We start from the raw sequence: 17,548 nt of genomic DNA, 5'->3' as shown, positions 1-17,548 counted from the left end.
GTTGGAGGTAAAGATGAAAAATAATCTGCTTTTCTTTTTAATTCAAAACAAATACACAAAACTCCATATGGGAAACTACCAGATTTGTGTTTCATACCTTGAACCGCTCTGATCATCACATGTGGAACTTTATTTAAAAACTCAGTGACAGTGTCTTTTTTTTTTTAAATTGACTTATTCAATACCTAAAGTATTGAATAAAAATGATCAAGATGGGAAGAAAGACAAATCTTACCTGCTTTGCAATGGGCTTAGCCAGGGCTGCTGAATTAGGGTCTAGATTCTGGTGCTCGCAGTCCCTGGGCAGCCACGCAGTGTCAGAGGGTTCCAAGTTCCTTTTGGAGCACAGAGGCTCTTCAGTGTTCCAGAAGCTCTTAAGTTTGTGATACAAATATTTAATTTTCTATGAGTAGCATCCTGTGAAAAATGTTGGGATCCCTCCAGACAGAAAGCAACAGCTAACGTAAAATCAAACATTTCTACTGTATATGGCCAAACACAGAGTTATAGGATCTAGACTTGTTAAGGCAGCTTAAATCCTAACTTCTTCGTTCAGCTTATGCTCCCTGTCCAAAAGTGAAGACCTCTTGCCCTGTCCAACCAGACATTCCTCAGCAGGAGTAAGAGGCATGTATGTGACCCAAACTTCCCCCAATATTTCTACAGGCAAACAAGAAAAGGCCTCCCTATGAAATCCGTGGGATTCCTATGTTCCCTACCCCACTCACGGAATCATCAATATTCATGGAATTTCTATATTTCATAGGTGAATAACAATTTAATTTTAACGTATCTCATTGGATTATATTGGATCCCAGAGAAAAAGTGGGTTTTTTGAAAGGTGAATGTGCCGTTAAGAAAAAAACATTCATCTCATAATCACATACACACAAACACGCGTGCACACACACATACACGCGCACACATACACGTGCGTGCACACACACACACACATATTTGGCAGTAAAACACGTATGTATATTTGCCAGTTCTATATACATTGGGCAATTAAGTACAGATATTTGAGATTTTCAAACATCGGCTCTTTGAAGAAATGAAATGCCTTAGAACGTTCACTGTATTACATACCCTAGCAAATAAATATAAAGCCAACTATTTAAGAATGAGCATGAGGGCCCACGCTGAGTAGAAAGCATGGTATTCTAGGATTACAATGATAATTCTACTTTTACAAGATTGAACCATACAGCATTGTTAGCCCTGAGTGCCTTTCCCTTGGAGGTTATATAAAAGAATGACAGTATATTGAATGACCTTTAATTATTCAGTTTCCTTCTAAGGATACTGATCTGGATTCTAGATCCAACTGTTGGTCAGAGACTAAATAAGAGAAACGCAAAAAGAATAGTATCAGAGAAACAAATAAATTGAGAAATACAAGCACCTGATCTGTTTCCTTCAGACAATTCCTTTCGTTCTCAAGGGCGCATTTAGAGCCGTCCTGCCTCCCTCCCTTTTGGAAATAAATAAGTCTAATAACACCAGCAGTGAATGGCAAATTTGAATTTTAAATTTCGAAGGGCTCTGAATGAGGCCGGTAAGAAGCGGGCAGCAACTGGAGAGTAGAGTTTCATCTCCTGAAAACACTACCCACCTCCTCCCGCATGACCAACTTTGGGCCTTGGCAACAGACCGTTGTGTCTAGGCAGTCCGGGAGCCCATGCCACGCACTGCTTTCTACACCGGGTGGGGATGGAAGGGGAGAGGGGTTCAGCATGATCAACAGTGCAATGGTGCATGGGGGGTGGGGTCTTCTGTTCTCTTCAGGCTCCGGAAAGTGGGAGCTATAGGCTCAACATCTTCTTTCATAAGTAGCTGCCAAGGGGAATGGCCCGTCTGTCCTCGCCAGCACTGAGCTCCCCCTCCTCCAGCCCCCACCCCCGCCCGCCTCTCCTCTGCCACCACTTCCCCTCGCCCAAGCCTGCTCAGCCATCACAGATCCCCTGCGTCACCAGGGCCTCGACTCTGGTCCCGCATGATAAACTGCACACACCAGAGGGACACCGCCCCCAGAGGGGACTCTACCCCACCCTCCAAGGAACAAAACAGCATTCTTAAGTGTGGGAGGTAGTGCGAGAGATGGTGTTTGGAAGACCGGGGACAGATGGTAAAGGCAAGCTTGGAATTTATGGAGAGCCTGCGCTAGAACAATGTTTTTGAGTTCACCCTAAGGTCAATAGAGCTTGCTAGATATGAGAAACATGGAAATAAATGTTCTTTCTCTTTTCCAAGTGATTTGAGGAAAATATTCACTCTGAGAAAGCACTTCCTTATGCTTCTCCAGATGAAAAGAAGGTTTCTATTTATGTAGTATCCAAATGTCCTGGTGAGAAGCAAAACTTATTTGTCAAACACACTGAACCTACCCACCCATATTGACTCATCCACAGTCTTAGATGTACTCCGCAATCCAAAATCTTTAAAAAGGAAAATCACATAATTTGTTGCTGTTTCTTCCCAGAGAGTACTTATTCTGACTTTTGTAGCTTTGTGGGTTTTTTTTCCCCCCTACTTCATTCTGTTACTTTTAAAAGCTTTTCGGTTTATTGCTAATTTCCCCTTTTTCAGGCTCGGTTGTACAATATGGTATGTGTGTTGGCTTGTAATTTTGGAGCTGAATTTATGGGCCTGCTATAGTTCAAGTGATATTCTATTTTTGCTTGTTTTATTTTTACCTGGGCTTGATATGTTTTATGAGTTTATTTCCTATAGTACTGGCTAGTATTCATATCTGGTATGACCAAAATCCTATCTCTTATTTAATATTCCTTCAAAGTTTCAAACCTAAGTATTTTCTCTTCTTTTGTGTGATATTGGAGCTTGTGATTTTTTTTTTTTTTTAAATATCTGGAAATATTTCCTTCCACCTCAGAAGTTCAAGTTTGCAAGAAATCCCTTTGGGAGTCTTCAAATGTGTATTTGGAGGGCAGAGAGGAGAGACAGCCAACACTGGATCTCCTGTCCACTGAGTCCCAGAGTCTCTCTGCACAGCTATGGAGAGGAGATAAGGTTGGGGCAGGGAGACAGAGGGTCCGAATCTTTACCCCTGCCCTCCAAAGCGCCTACTTGCCTGGTTTCCGTTCTGCTCTAGTGAGACCCTGTCTTCCTGCTCCCATTAGTAAACACACTGCTCTTTTCTATGCTTCTCACTTTCACAGTAGAAACGAGCCAGGCTTCCAGCCCGGGGATATCTTATACAGGCTGACTTGACCTGCCAAGGAAAATTTGTAAACAGACGGCAAAACTGTAAAGAGGTTTAGAGAAACACAATGCAGCTCAGAAAGATGAGTGCCGGCAAGAGCCCACGGAACAAACATCTTCACAAACCACTCCACCCAAAGGAAGCTATAAAAACCCTAATGCTTCCTCAGGGACCCTAGATCTACCTTGGCCCTGCCTTTGACTAGCTAGCTGGCTTTGCACAAGTAACTTCTCCAGGACTGATCCTCAGATAAACCAGAGATGAAAGGGACAATGGAATTTTCAAGCCCAACTCCTACTCTACTATCGAAATGGAAGGAGGGGGCAATCAAGGATCCTGCCAAGATCGTTAGTTCGTGAAATGCAGGTCTCCTGAACATCAGTAAGAACATTTTCTCCACCATATGGTATGGTTTCTCTCATCTGTAAGACACAAGCGTGTGCGCACACGTGGGTGTGTGTGCGTGTACGCTCATGTGCGCCTGACTGGAGGAGCAGGTGACAATCGTTCACGTTTCTTCAAGTTTTAATGCCCTGCAAGTGTTGGGAAGAAGCCAGATTCAGGGCACTTGGGAAATGGGTTCAGAGCAACCATTTCTCACCCCTCTGTCCCTCCTTCATTTGGCTCCTCCCTCCCGCACCCCGTGTCTCCACACCCCTTCACTTATTTCTTTTCTCTTCCTTATTTCCCTTCTGTTCAGGATTCTCCGTTTGGAAACACCTGATCAGGACTTAGAGTTTAATTTGCACCGTTTATTTCCTTTGGAGGAAAAGTCCTAGAGATAACCAATTAGTAAATAAAAATTAGGTCCCTTCAATGAGAAAGTGTTTCCCTATGTTTGGTTTTTGGGTGTGTGTGTGTGTGTGTGTGTGTGTTTTAGAGAGATGGACTTGGAGAGGGAAAAAAAAAGATTTTGTTGTATATTTGTATATTTCAGAGTCTTCAGCATTTCTGTGAAAGGTCCCTGCAAATGAAAGTGAGGAAGCTGGCTTCTGGAAAATAAAGCTGTAATCCCAGTGTTGTCTGAGGAGAAGTTAGAGCAGGGAGTACTCGTTGTACTAATGCAAAAAAGATGAATGACACCTAAATGGGTTTTCTTTGCATCACAGACCATGGTTAAGTGTTTTACACGCATTTGTCACTGCTATTAATGTAATCACATAAAACTTTCTCCTGTTCTCAAGTGCTTTTAAAGTGAGCTCTTTGAGCTTTTGATTCTGCAGGTTTTCCTTCTCTCTCAAAATTAGCAAAGGGAATATGTATGCTCTGAAACTTGTTTTTTTTTTTTTTTTAATGTAAGAGCAGAAGTAAAGAAAAGAATATGCTTGTGGCATGGGTAAATTGAGCACTGCGGGTGTTACCGTTCAGGGGCTGTTACCCGTAAGCGTTATAAAAATATCTGAGAGGATCATAAAGGATGTTGCAAATACTGCAAGTGTGTTATAGAATATTAATGTTAGATCATCTCCGTAGGCCTTTCTCCTAAGTGATTTGTGTTTTCCCTCTGACTCAGGAGCTCCCGGCTACCTCAGGAAGAAACCCCAAATCCCAGCTGCACCTTGCCCAACAGGGGAGCCTGGGGATGGGGACAGGGCAGTCACTGACCTTGCTATGGCACTGCTTTCCAAGACCCATGCAGTGGTCCCTGTCACATGGCCTTCCTAACTCTATGGCCTTGGGCAAACTCCTTAATCTCTCTAAGCCTCATGGCCTCATGTGATGCTTCCCTCAGAGGGTTCCACTGAGGTCATGCAGGAAAGCCCCTAGCCTAGGGGCTGGCAACACAGATGCACTTACTGATTAATTCTGGTCCTCTCCAGTGTTCGATCGAAGGGCCGTGAAGTTACGGGAAGGTCCTTGCAAGCCCTTAAAGATCTTCTTACTCTGCCATGGTCCAGAAGAAGCAAGCTCATTTTCATATCATTTTGTTTTAAACTAATAGAATTTCTTGGTTAGAGCCATTTGGGGTTTAGAGAAAAGGGGAGCAGAAAGTATAGAGAGATCTCATTTATTCCCCATCCTACCCTCACTGCCCGAAGTTTCTCCTACTCTTAACATTTTACATCGCTGTCGTGTCTTTGTCATTACTGGGGAGCCAACGTTGATACATTATTCTTTACCAAATAAATGCATTAGGCATCGTTCATTCTTTTTGTACATCCAGTGGGTTTTAACAGATGTGCATGTATCTACCATTATGATATACACAGCAGTAATTTCACTATTGTCCCCAAAATGCCCTGTGCCCTGCCTCTTCATCCCTCCTTCCCTTCCCCTGAATTTCTGGCCACCTTTGACTGTTTCGTAGTCTTGACTTTTCCAGAATGTCATGTAGTTGGAAGCCTACATACAATATTTAGCCTTGCCCCACTAGCTTCTTCCCCTTGGCAATATGCATGTCAGTTTCCTCCATCTTCTTTTGTGGCTTAGTAGCTCATTGCTTGTTGCCGCTGGATGGTTCTCCATTGTCCATAGATAACGACAGATTGTGTATATAGTCCCCTATTGAAGGACATCTTAGTTGGTTCCAAGTTTCAGCAATAATGAGTAGACCTGCTATCAACATTTGTGTGCAAGTTTTTCTACAGACATAGGTTTTTGATTCATTTGGGTAAATATCAAGGAGCACAATTGCTGGATGATATGATAAGAGTATGTTTAGTATTGTAAGAAACTCACAAGCTATCTTACAAAGATGCTGTACCATTTTGCATTCTCACGAGCATTTTTTTTAAATGCTGAAAAAGTCGTTGGATGAAAGGGCACATTTCTATTATGAGTCACGAACATTTGCAAGTCTCTGTATTTTGTTTGCATCCAAAAGTTGGGGTTATTTGAATTTCTAAAAGACTCAAACTTACATTCCAAAAGCTTCCTGCATCTGAAAGTTATTTCTTTCTATTATAAAGAGGGTAATGACCCACATGGGAAAATATTATTACAGGCATGAGAGGTCAAAAAAGTATTAAAAGAGAAAATTAAATAATTTTATTTTTAAAAAATTTGAAATCCAATATACGCCAAAAAATGGCAGATCATTCACAAAATATGAGAACCATAAAACCAATGCGGAAAAAATATTTCAACTGAAATGGTGCTGTGAAATGGGTCATTCTAAGAGACTATAAAGAAGAGTGAAAGGAAAATAAATGTTCATGGAATCAAAGTTACATTTTGCTTATTTAGGTTACTTTAAGGTTGGATGATTGCATGTTCATTATTATATCTTACATAAGCCAGAAACCCATCATAAGAAATGTCAAATTTCTCATGAGCTTCTCTTGAGACAGGTTAGGATAGGAGAGTCAGGAAAGAAGGGAGGGGGGGATTGAGTAGTGACCATTTTGGAGCTCTCTTCTTGAAAAGAGAACAGTAATCTTTGAAAGATTGTCCTCACACTGACTAAGAGCTGGTAGACTGCAGTGGATTGGCTTTGCCTGAAAACTCCATGGCTCCTTATATGAAATTTGGCTAGAAAAATCCCAGTCTATGGTTGCTCAAGTAAACACCAAGCAAGCCCTTTAATGGTTGTCCAGTTTCCCAACAGGCCTGTAATTTGGGAAAAGTAATGAATTGTTGCCTTCCAAAGTGGTCAGGTATCCTCTGATTCAGACAGCAAGTATGTCTGCTTTGCTGACCATGAAACAAATGTACTAAGGGAAGGCTATAGAAGAAAGGGCAACAGACATGGCGGTGGGTAGAGTGGCCATTACCTGAGCAAACCCCAGGAAAGAAGTGCCTTCAGGGTCTCAGGGCAGCAACAATAAAAGAGTAGGTGTGGCCATTACCAGAGAGGACACCCTCCACCCCCGTAACGCTCCCTCCCCCCACTCCACTAGATTTCCACCTGCCTTTCCTTCAGTGGGTGATACAGATGCCTATTCCTTGCTGGCTTTTCCTAACCAGACAAATCCTCAGAAAGCCTTTGAACTGAGAGATGACAAGAGATGCCAACTGGGGGAAAGGGCGCCGTCCACAAGTTTAAGCAGAAGCAGATCTGATAGAGCAAAATATGTTGGGGCAAAGGCAAGTGCAGGGTGAAAATCCAAGGAATACTAGGTTTGAGAAGACACACACGGAGAAATAGGAAGAAAAAAAAAAAAAAAAAACAAGAAAACTGGCTGAGTTAAATCTGTTAACACCTAACAGATGATTAAAACAGAAAACTTGTCATTCTTAGGATATATGCAGCCTCAAAGTTTCACAAATATTGATTGCTAAAATGGGGCTGTAAAATTTTAACCCCTGTCTACTTGAGGTAATGGTTCCAGGTAGTTAGAGGCAGAGAAGAAAAGTCATGCTGGGCTGGGTCTGTTCCCAGCTTTGGAATTTGGCAGCTTTTTCAGAGTTTCACTCAAGTTCTCAGGTCAAAGGAATCAAGTAGAAAAGGTATTCATGTAAACACACAGTGTTTTTCTGTGAGTAACAGACCTACTTCAGTTATTTATTTTAGATTTGCAAAAATGTTCTCATCCCAGTAGCTTCAGGGCATGTGACAATATAAAAATTGAGACTCTTTAGAAAAAAATGTCTATGCTTCAGCCTTATCCACTACTTTTTTCCTTATCCCCTTAGGGCGGGGGGGAGAATTCTTGTAGATGGTTTGCATTATTTACTAACTGCTGATGAATTTTACAAATGTCTTAGGATACTTCACCACTAAAGAATAGTCTTTATCAGGAGGGGATGATAATTTTTTTTATGACCCACTATAGATTATAAAATCTATAAAATCTGTAGAATCTGAAAGTTTTCCCTTTACACTTTGTTCAAACACTTTTTCAGAGGTTATGATGTCTCATTCTCTCCATGGTTCTGGTGTTTTCTCTGCTCTTTCTACAGAGTTTATCATTCACTGCATCTATTGACAAGTGAGACCTTGGAAATCTAATGCAAGGCACCAGACTCTTAGGGAAGCTCTACTTGGCTTGGCTTCATTTAGAAGGAGGGACCTCTGTGGTTAGTCATCTGAATATATTATGCATAAAAGAATTTACATTAGAACTCTGACACTGTTTCTCTTGCAGAAATGGACATCCGTGAGGGAAGTAATGCATCATAGGTAAGCTTTAGATGGTTAACATTTTGGCCTTTCTAGATGCCATCATTATCCTAGTTCCTAGATGTCAGTTGTTGTCAAATATTTGCTTCTGGTTTTATAAAACTGGGCTTTTCATGACTCATTTAAGATCACTAAGAAACAGTCTGTGGATATTTATGGGCTCCTGCGGTATACAACTCATAGTAGTGGTGCTATTTCAAGGTAAATAATAGAATAGGGAATAAAATACTTTATCTCTTCTGTCAAATAGTTTTTCATATCTTTGGAGGAAAAAATATTAACAAAAAAAGGCAATTTAAGGCAACAGTTAAACACGTGCAAAATAATATAATGGTCTCTGGACCGTGGGTAGATGCAGAAACAGAACTGAGAAGAAAGTGGAAAGGGTTGGATTAAGTTGCGATGACTTCCTGGAATACTTGAGTTTTGACCCAGATTTTAATGGTTAGGTAGAAAATGGGAGGCATGATTAGCAGAAGAAAGAGCATGTTAAGGCAAGAAGGATTTAGCAAGTCTAGGATGTGGAATTCGCAAGTGAATTAGACAAAGGGAATGTACATGATATGAACAGGAAAATGGACATAACTAATGAACTTCTACTTTAAATGCAGTTGAAATTTTGTTTCGAAATTGGCTTTTCTTGTATTAGTTAGGACTTTGAAGTTCAAATCATGTAAATCAAGTTGGCATAGTTAAAGTGAAAAAAAAAAAAGGATTTATTGTATGGATTCTGGGAAACCCCTAGAACCCTGAAAGGTCTAAGGGAAATTAAACAAACAAACAAACAAACATACATACATATGAGCATTCATAATATGCCAGAAAAAGGATAGTCACGGAGAACCTCTCCAAAGCCCCCAACTCCCCACCAAAATCGTCTTTCGGTCTTTCTGCTTCTGTTTCTTTCCCTCTGTCTCTCCAAGCTATTTTATCCGCTCCCTGATCTATGTGGCCCAAGTATGTGTATCTTCTTCATATCCCAGATTAAGGTTGGACTCTCTTGGGCTCCATTCAAAATGGTCAAGAAAGTGACTCTGCCAAGCTCAGCTGATGTCTGGTGCCTGTCCCTGGATCAGTAACACTGGACTCTAACAGACATCCTCACAATGCGTAAAGATGGCTGACAGAAACTTGCTCCTGGGACTGAGTGAATGAACGTAAAGGACAAATCCCAAAGAAGGGAGGTCAATGTGTGTCTACTACATATATATATATGTATATATATATACTATATATATACATATATATTTTTTTGTTTTAAAAATTTTATTTACTTATTTGACAGAGATCACAAGTAGGCAGAGAGGCAGGCAGAGAGAGAGGAAGGGAAGCAGGCTCCCTGCTGAGCAGAGAGCCTGATGCGGGACTCGATCCCAGGACCCTGCGATCATGACCTGAGCCAAAGGCAGCGGCTTAACACACTGAGCCACCCAGGCGCCCCTACTCTCATTCTTAATTCCACTGGATTCACACATATAACAGCTATAAAATATTTAATGATTTAATGAATTGGGCTGCTTTAATGAATTATTAGGAAGCCTAGAAATACACTCCCCATTTGAAGGATAGCATGTCTTGTGGCAGAGTCATACTGATCGGACCGAGTTGAGGTAGGCTCAGCTCTGGAATTGGAGAATAGGGGACTGAGCGTTCTGGTACAAGATGGCTAAAGGGCCATCCTTACTGAATAACAGACTTACCACTTGATCAAATTGAGTAGACGAAACACAGTTGCATTTTTAAAGCTTTATTGAAGTAGAACTGATATATTAAAACTTGCAATGTTAAGGTATACATCTTGATGAGTCAGACACGTGCACATCTGTGATACCATCACCAGAACTTAAGTACCAGACAGTCATTATCTCCACAAATTTCCTTGTGTTCTTTCATGTGTTGTTGCTGCTATTGTTGTTTATGAGGCCACTTAACAAGGGACCTATCATCTCGAGATATTTCAAAGTGCACAATACTCTATGGTTAACCATACGGTTCAATGATTTTTTATAGATCCCAGATATGAAAGGTAAAATAAGGTCCATCATGAAAAAGGAATTAAGAGGTCCTTGTGTTTAAGACTCAGAAGGTGTTAAATGTTCCACTCATAGACATCTTATTCTGGAATTTGTTCTTGATTTATAGCATATAAATATACCTATTTTTGAAAAATGAGAATTAGAGTAAAATGTAATTTCTCATTCTCATCAATCTTTTTCTGAGTGTGTCCACTATTACTTCAAGTATTTATGGACTTTGTTAAGCTCTTTGAACTCTGTTGACTTATTTACATGTAGGTTTCTTTTTGCCACGAAAACTTCTTTGCTGCTAAAAGAAAATCCACTTGATGGGCCCAATGTGATGTCCTGTCAATAAACACTACACTAATTCATTTTCTCTATATGCTTGGAAGGCTCTAAGGGAGGTACTATGTTTAGAATAATAGGTATCAGAATGGTCAGTCCTAAATAAAACTGATTTCTAAAAATCAAGCTGGCAATGAACAATGTTAATCAGCCACGAGTCATCCTCTCTGCTGTGGACACAACACTCTCGTGGCTCTGGCTTCTGACTCCACACCTGTAGGTTACCAGAATACGTGGAGGTCAAAGTACTATTGGTAGGTTCTACCGCTTTGGGTTCTATCTTTAATTAGCCTCATACAGTATCCTATGAAAAAAAATTCAACCTCAAGAAATGATTTAATTCTTCTCATGGCAGAGAACATTAGGATTCATTTTAACATTATCTGTCCCTCCTCTAAAAGAGCAATAAAAAAATAAAACTGCATAACAGACCTATGATTGTTGCTTCATTTCAACAAGAGATAAGATGAAAGAAGAAACTTGAAGTCAATAGACTGAGAGGAAAATATACAGGGTATGCCTTAAAAGACTCTTACTACGTCTTAAAATAGAATCTATCTATCAACATCATCCCTGGTTTGTTCAAAGGAAAGTAAGTAGTTTTTTGCAGCTTATTTTTCTACTACCTAATGATGAATTGGGACTGGGCCCCACTCGGGAGGCTGACATGACTGGAAATGTTCTTCATGCAGGCTGGGAAGTCAAAGGAGCACCTCTGAAAGTCTCAGTCTTACTCTGGAAGTTCTCCAAGATTATATGCAACCAAGAAAAAAGGACATGAGGGAGAAGATAGGGAAGCTGATGTTTCAAGCTCAAACAGGCCGGATTGTGTTTCAGTCTGAAGGAACAAGGATGGGCAGCAAGCCTGCGGCCTCCGGGAGGCAGAGGGAACAGAGTAAGGAGGAAGCCCTGAAAAGCAGGCTCCATGAAGCAAGAAACCCGGTGCCTGAAATAATGCCTGCCGCGGTGTGGAGGCTCAGGTACTATGTGTAAAATGATAAATGGTTGGCTGAATAATGAATGCACAAAATGTGAATTTGTACAATTCCGTACATAAAATAGATGTCCCCTTTGTGTCAACCGTGTCAACCTCAGCTTCAAATGGCTTTTAAAAATCTCTGACTATACCAGAGTGGAAATACGCAGGGTGGAAAAGGGTAAAGGCAAGAGTGAGAGCTTACACTGTGCAAGAGGCCTTTCCTTTCACATTTCATTATAATGATCATCTCCATTATTATCACAGTAATTATGCTTCCATTAAGTGTAGATTCTGTGTCTGATTTTTTCTCTACTGCTTGAGTGTACTGTGTTTTCTCTTCTTTTTAAAGAAAAACTTTGGAAATAATACCAAATAAAATCAAATGTGTAATATTATCATAATAACGAATGCATCTTCCTCATTAAAGGTATTTTCTTTAAGAATAGTATTTTCCATTTACTATTTCTTTTTTTTTTTTTTAAGATTTTATTTATTTATTTGTCAGAGAGAGAGAGAGCGAGAGCGAGCACAGGCAGACAGAGTGGAAGGCAGAGTCAGAGGGAGAAGCAGGCTCCCTGCGGAGCAAGGAGCCCGATGTGGGACTCGATTCCAGGACGCTTGGATCATGACCTGAGCCGAAGGCAGCTGCTTAACCAACTGAGCCACCCAGGCATCCCTCCATTTACTATTTCTTAATCCTGAAAGATATCCTATTACCAGAATTAAACTCCCCCCCCCCCCGCCCAGTATTTGACCTTACCCTTCTCTGACCCCATATTATAATCTCAATCTCACCTCTTTCCGTGTTTTCACCACTCTAATTACACCAACTTTTCTCTTGTCTCGTGCCACTTTATTTATTAGATTTGGGTGGTGTTTAGCCTCCCATCTAGATAGTATCCCCTTTTCTTATAAGTTGCTACTCTCACTTTCAATTTCTAGTTCAAGTTAGAATGCTCCCTTTTTATGTGTTCAGTCCTCTTTCACAAAGCTTTGATTGCATTTATAATTTTTAGAACAAGGTTAGTGTTTGGGGTAGTCTGCATAGTTTTTTGTTTGTTTGTTTTTTGTTTTTTATTTTTAGAGTAGGCATTTGATAAATATTTGTTGATTTTTTCCCCTCTAGCTGTGATCTTGTGTATTTTCATAGCTACATTTAATTCAGCTATAGTCTAGATAGGAATAGGTGATGTGACTATGCATTCTCTATGAGCACATTATGGAACACAATTTTCTCCATTCTTCTGAAGTAGGAGCATAGGATCTGCAGCCAAAGAGTTTTGTTCATTACAATGTAGAATATTATAATTTCCAAATTTCATCAATCTTGTGTTTTTCTTTGATTTTTCTTTCTGTTGAGTGATGAGTATCAGTCACACCAGGTCAGAACTAAAAGTCTTTGCTTGAGGGATGCCTCGGTGGCTCAGTGGGTTAAGTAAGCCTCTGCCTTCCACTCAGGTCATGATCTCAGGGTCCTTGGATAGAGCCCCGCATTGAACTCCACATGGAGCCCTGCATCAGGCTCTCCAATCAGCAGGAAGCCAGCCTTCCCCCAACTCTGCCCCACCTGCCTCTCTGCCTATTTGCAACCTCTCTCTCTGTGTCAAATAAATAAATAAAATCTTTAAAAAAAAAAAAAGTCTTTGCTTGAGTTTACAAACTTTACAATGGTTTTTTCAGAAGCAACATCTGGCTATATGAAGGACTTCCCAAGACAGCTGCAGGCGATGCTGCATGAGTGACCGCGGGTTACCCTGAGTTCAAACTGCTGGAGGGCTCTGCTTGTACCGTGACTTTCTCTTCTGCAGTTGTCTCCTACTCTTCAGCTGTCCTTCCGATAAGTTCCAAGTCACTCTCTGATGACAATGTCTTGGAGTTAGAAAGCTCTTTCTGTGGCCAGAGGTGGTTATATGCCAAATTTAACACTGATAGTGCCATAGTGATAAAAAGATGATTAATATTTGTAATATAATTTATTGAAAATGCATGCTTCTGGTTTTTGATAATGGGAAAGTAGCATATATGAAAATAATCCTCCTGCCATTGACAATTATAAACTGTAGACAAAATATAAAACACAACTGCTTGAAAGTACTGATGAGCAACTGAAATTAGGCAGGAAATGGAAGCAATATGATCCTTGAAATAAGGGAAAGAAACTGGACAAGATTTTATATATTCACATAAATTATAAATAAATACTTAATATGTATTTATATCATATAAATATTATATAAATTATACATCATAAATATATTTAAATTATATCAAATACTAAATTATTAAATACATATTTTTATGTCTGGCATATATTTAATATATATTTATATTACATAAATATATAAATTAAATATTGTAAATATATTGAATACTGTATTAAATATTAAGTATTCTAAATATTATATAAATAGATATTTGTATTACATAGTTAATATTTATATGTAAATATATAAATCGTAAATATTTATTTATTTATTTTCTTTTGGGGGCAATCCCCAGTCCCTGCAGCGTATGGAGTCTAGAACTCAATCAGAGAAGAGAAATCCTGTGCTGAGAAGTCAGAAATCAGAGTTTAGGGCTGTCAGAACAGCTGGAAATTGAAGGAAGAAATTCTGAAATGAAGCAGTTACCAATAAGGACAGATCCTCAAATCTGCACACAAACTACCTTCAGATTCTTAGCTAAATCCTGAACTGCACAAATGAGAAATAAGAATGCAATAGACCTGAGGCACCTGACTGGCTCAGTTGGTGGAGTTCTCAACTCTTGATCTCAGGGTTGTGAGTTTGAGCCCTACATGGGGTACAGAAACTACTTAGAAAAAGAATGCCGTGATTTTAGTAGAACTCGAATGCAGGAAGGCTGAAAGAACTAGCAGAGATTTCAACATCTCCTGCCTACTTTTGGGGCAGCAGAATTTGACAATCCAGTCTCATTAAGTTAATGGGGCTTGGCATACATCTTAGTAAAACCCTAGAAGGGCCAGACTTTAGGAATAAGAATCACATCCCAGAACTAAGATTAAAACTAAAATAGATCCACCCTAACAAAGCTCAAATCTAAAACTAAATATTGGCAGAACTAAGGTGATCCAGTTTAACTGCCTGCTAAAACAGAAGCAAGCAAGCAAAAAGCCCTCAATACTTTTCAGAGGAAACTGCAGAATACAGAATCTCTAAAATGTATCATCATGCACAATATGGATATATAAATGTAGCCAGTATATACAACGGAATAGTATTTAGACAGGAGAGAGAAGAAATCTCCTCATTTACAATAGCACGGATGGAACTTGAGGACGTTTTGCTAAATGAAATAAGCCCAAAAGAGAAAGACAAATTCTTCATAGTATCACTTATATGTGCAATCTAAAAAAAGAATGAAAAAGGAAAAAACAACCCTCAAACTCTTAGAAACAGTAAAAAAGTGGTTGCTGAGGGGTATGGCAGAAATAGGTTGCTGAACGAGTACAAACATTGAGCTATAAGATGAATAATGTAGGGGGATATAGCCTGAGACACAGTGACCTCAGTATTACACTGTATTCTATTACTGAAATGTACTGACAGTAGAACTTGAATGTTCTCGCACGTACACAAAAAACATAAACATGTGAGGTGATGGATATGTTAGCGACACGAGAGGGGTCCTTTTACAGTGTCTGTCAAATCACCACGATACACACTTTGAGTTTCTTACAATTTTTTCTGTCAATTCTACCTCAATAAAGTTGAAAAAAAAAAAAGAGAGAGAGAACATTTTAGAAAAGCAAAAGTAGAGATAATTAGTTGTCAGCAGATCCACACCACAAGAAAGGCGAAAGTTCTTTGGGCTGAAGAGAAATAATACCAGATGGAAATTACAGGAAGGCATGGGGGATATATAAAATATGTTTGTGGATCAATAGAAAAGATTATTTTTCCTCCTTTTCTAATTGTCTAACAGACAATTGGCTGTTAAAAGCAAAAATAATAATTATTCCTAGGTTATAATTTATTAAAAGCTTACTTTGTACTAAGCACCATCCTGTGTTTTACAAATGTTCATTTGTATAATCCCTCAATAAGACAACAAGATGCAGAGATGTGTAGGAACTTGACCAAAGTCACAATTAGCAGTCATTTAGGAGTGTAATGGTTCAAATATGGGTTTTGGAGCTAAATAGACCTAGAGTCAAATGCTCTCTTAGTGTTTATTGGCTGAGCATACTTGGAAAATTACTTAATACTTTAACATCAGTTTTCCTCATGTTAAAAATATGCATAATAATATCTTCTGAGGGGCGCCTTGGTAGCTCATTGGGTTAAGCCTCTGCCTTCAGCTCAAGTCATGATCTCAGGGTCCTGGGATCGAGCCCTATATCAGGCTCTCTGCTCAGCAGGGAGGTTGCTGCTCCCCCAGCCCCACCACACACACACACACACACACACACACACATGTCTCTCTGCCTCATTGTGATCTCTCTCTCTCTCTCTGCCAAATAAATAAATAAAATCTTTAAAAAATAATATCTTCTGAGCTGTGAAAATTGAGTGAAATAATTTATACAATGAAAAGTATTTCAAGACCTAGCACCTAGTAAACTCTCAGCAAACGTTAGCCATTGTTATCAGGTGGTCTGATGTTAGAACTCTATTATCTATAAAGCCCATGTCCTATAAAGCCCACGTCCTTCCCCAGTGCACCAAGGTATCTCCATCTCTCAGAGGACAACTCTAAAACTTGAAAAATGAAAAAGACAAAAAAACAAAAACCCTTTCCTATCAGGAAATCAAGAATGTAAAAAAGTACAAATGTCCCTGCCAAGTTAAAAGGCAAAAACAAACAAACAAACAAACAAAAACAAAAACAAAAAAACAAACAAAAAAAAATTAAAAACCCCAAAAACTGCTACTTTCTTTGATAGAGATATCTGTTTTGAAAATTCCTAAACTCTAGGGTGGAAATATTTATTTTAAATACCTTTAGATACTCAGATTCCATCTCACACTGTCTTTTGTGGGTGGATGTTGGTGGTGGGGTTTTTTGTTTGTTTTTTGTTTTGTTTTGTTTTGTTTTTTGTTTTACAGCAGCACGTTTTCTGTACCAACAAAAACAAACAAACCATCATCAAAGACGTGCATCTCAGAACATGAACACTGATGTCAGTATTTAAAATGCTAAGTGTAAAAACATTCTGGCTAGTTATGTTTTAAAAAAAAAAAAATGAAAGAAAGAAAAAAAAATTAAACCAAACTGATCAATCTGATAATCCAATAAAACCACTGTTTGATTTATAGGTTATATTTTGTTTTCTTTTTGGCCTTTTGAAAAGGTCATAAGCAGCAAGGAAGCTTCCTGTCTATGAAATACATATCTCTAAAAGTTGTTCTACTATTCATGGGATTTTAAAATGGCTCAATTCCAGGCCCTTAAGTAATTACAACCTTAATTAGTTCATTCATTTATTTACTGAAAGGATTTAGTGAGAATCCACTAGGTACCAAGCACTTTGTAAGGTGTTATGGGACAAACACAAAAGAATGAATGTTCAGAAATGACCATCTGGGAAAGGACCCCAAAGAGTCTGCAAGTAGAGATATATATTCAGTATAACAGCTGCTGTGACGGAAGGACTGGGACAAAGGGCCATAGGAGGATAGAGAAGAATCCTAGATTGGCTTCAAAGAGAACAGAGTGTTGAATAGTGTAGTGTGAACCTTTATTTTATTTTATTTTATTTTATTTTATTTTATTTTATTTTATACCTTTATTTTAATAAATAGTTGAGAAATACACATTCTAAACATACCAAGATCCTAAAGGAGCAAAATGGGACAGTGTTTTCAAACAAAGCAACATCAAAAGTTTCTAGATATTGGACTTGACAATGAACTTTTTGGGCATGATACCAAAAGCATAGACAACAAAAGCAAAAAGAG

General features: G+C 39.0%; 1 protein-coding gene across 6 annotated transcripts; it reads left to right on the top strand.

The window, feature by feature from the left end:
• The first annotated feature begins 3,405 nt into the window (after positions 1-3,405).
• LOC309848716 (uncharacterized protein) lies at positions 3,406-17,342 on the top strand. 6 transcript variants are annotated; one of them, XR_014303234.1, is made up of 6 exons: positions 3,406-3,604; positions 4,161-4,338; positions 8,251-8,285; positions 11,108-11,240; positions 11,341-11,628; positions 14,127-17,342. XR_014303234.1 is itself a non-coding variant. In XM_082700677.1 (5 exons), exons 2-5 carry the CDS (start codon positions 4,300-4,302, stop codon positions 13,363-13,365), a joined length of 420 nt encoding a protein of 139 aa, XP_082556803.1. In that variant the 5' UTR covers positions 3,406-3,604; positions 4,161-4,299; the 3' UTR covers positions 13,366-13,789. The 6 variants fall into 6 exon arrangements, 1 of the variants encoding a protein (XP_082556803.1); XR_014303238.1 differs by lacking the exon at positions 14,127-17,342 and adding an exon at positions 13,086-13,247; XR_014303237.1 differs by lacking the exon at positions 14,127-17,342 and having other exon boundaries at positions 11,341-13,251.
• Positions 17,343-17,548: the final 206 nt, after the last annotated feature.

The sequence above is a fragment of the Mustela nivalis genome, assembly GCF_964662115.1.
Source record: "Mustela nivalis genome assembly, chromosome: 15".
Lineage (NCBI taxonomy): Eukaryota > Metazoa > Chordata > Mammalia > Carnivora > Mustelidae > Mustela > Mustela nivalis.
Note: the sequence above shows the minus strand (reverse complement) of the source record. Positions and strands in the feature narration are given on the sequence as shown.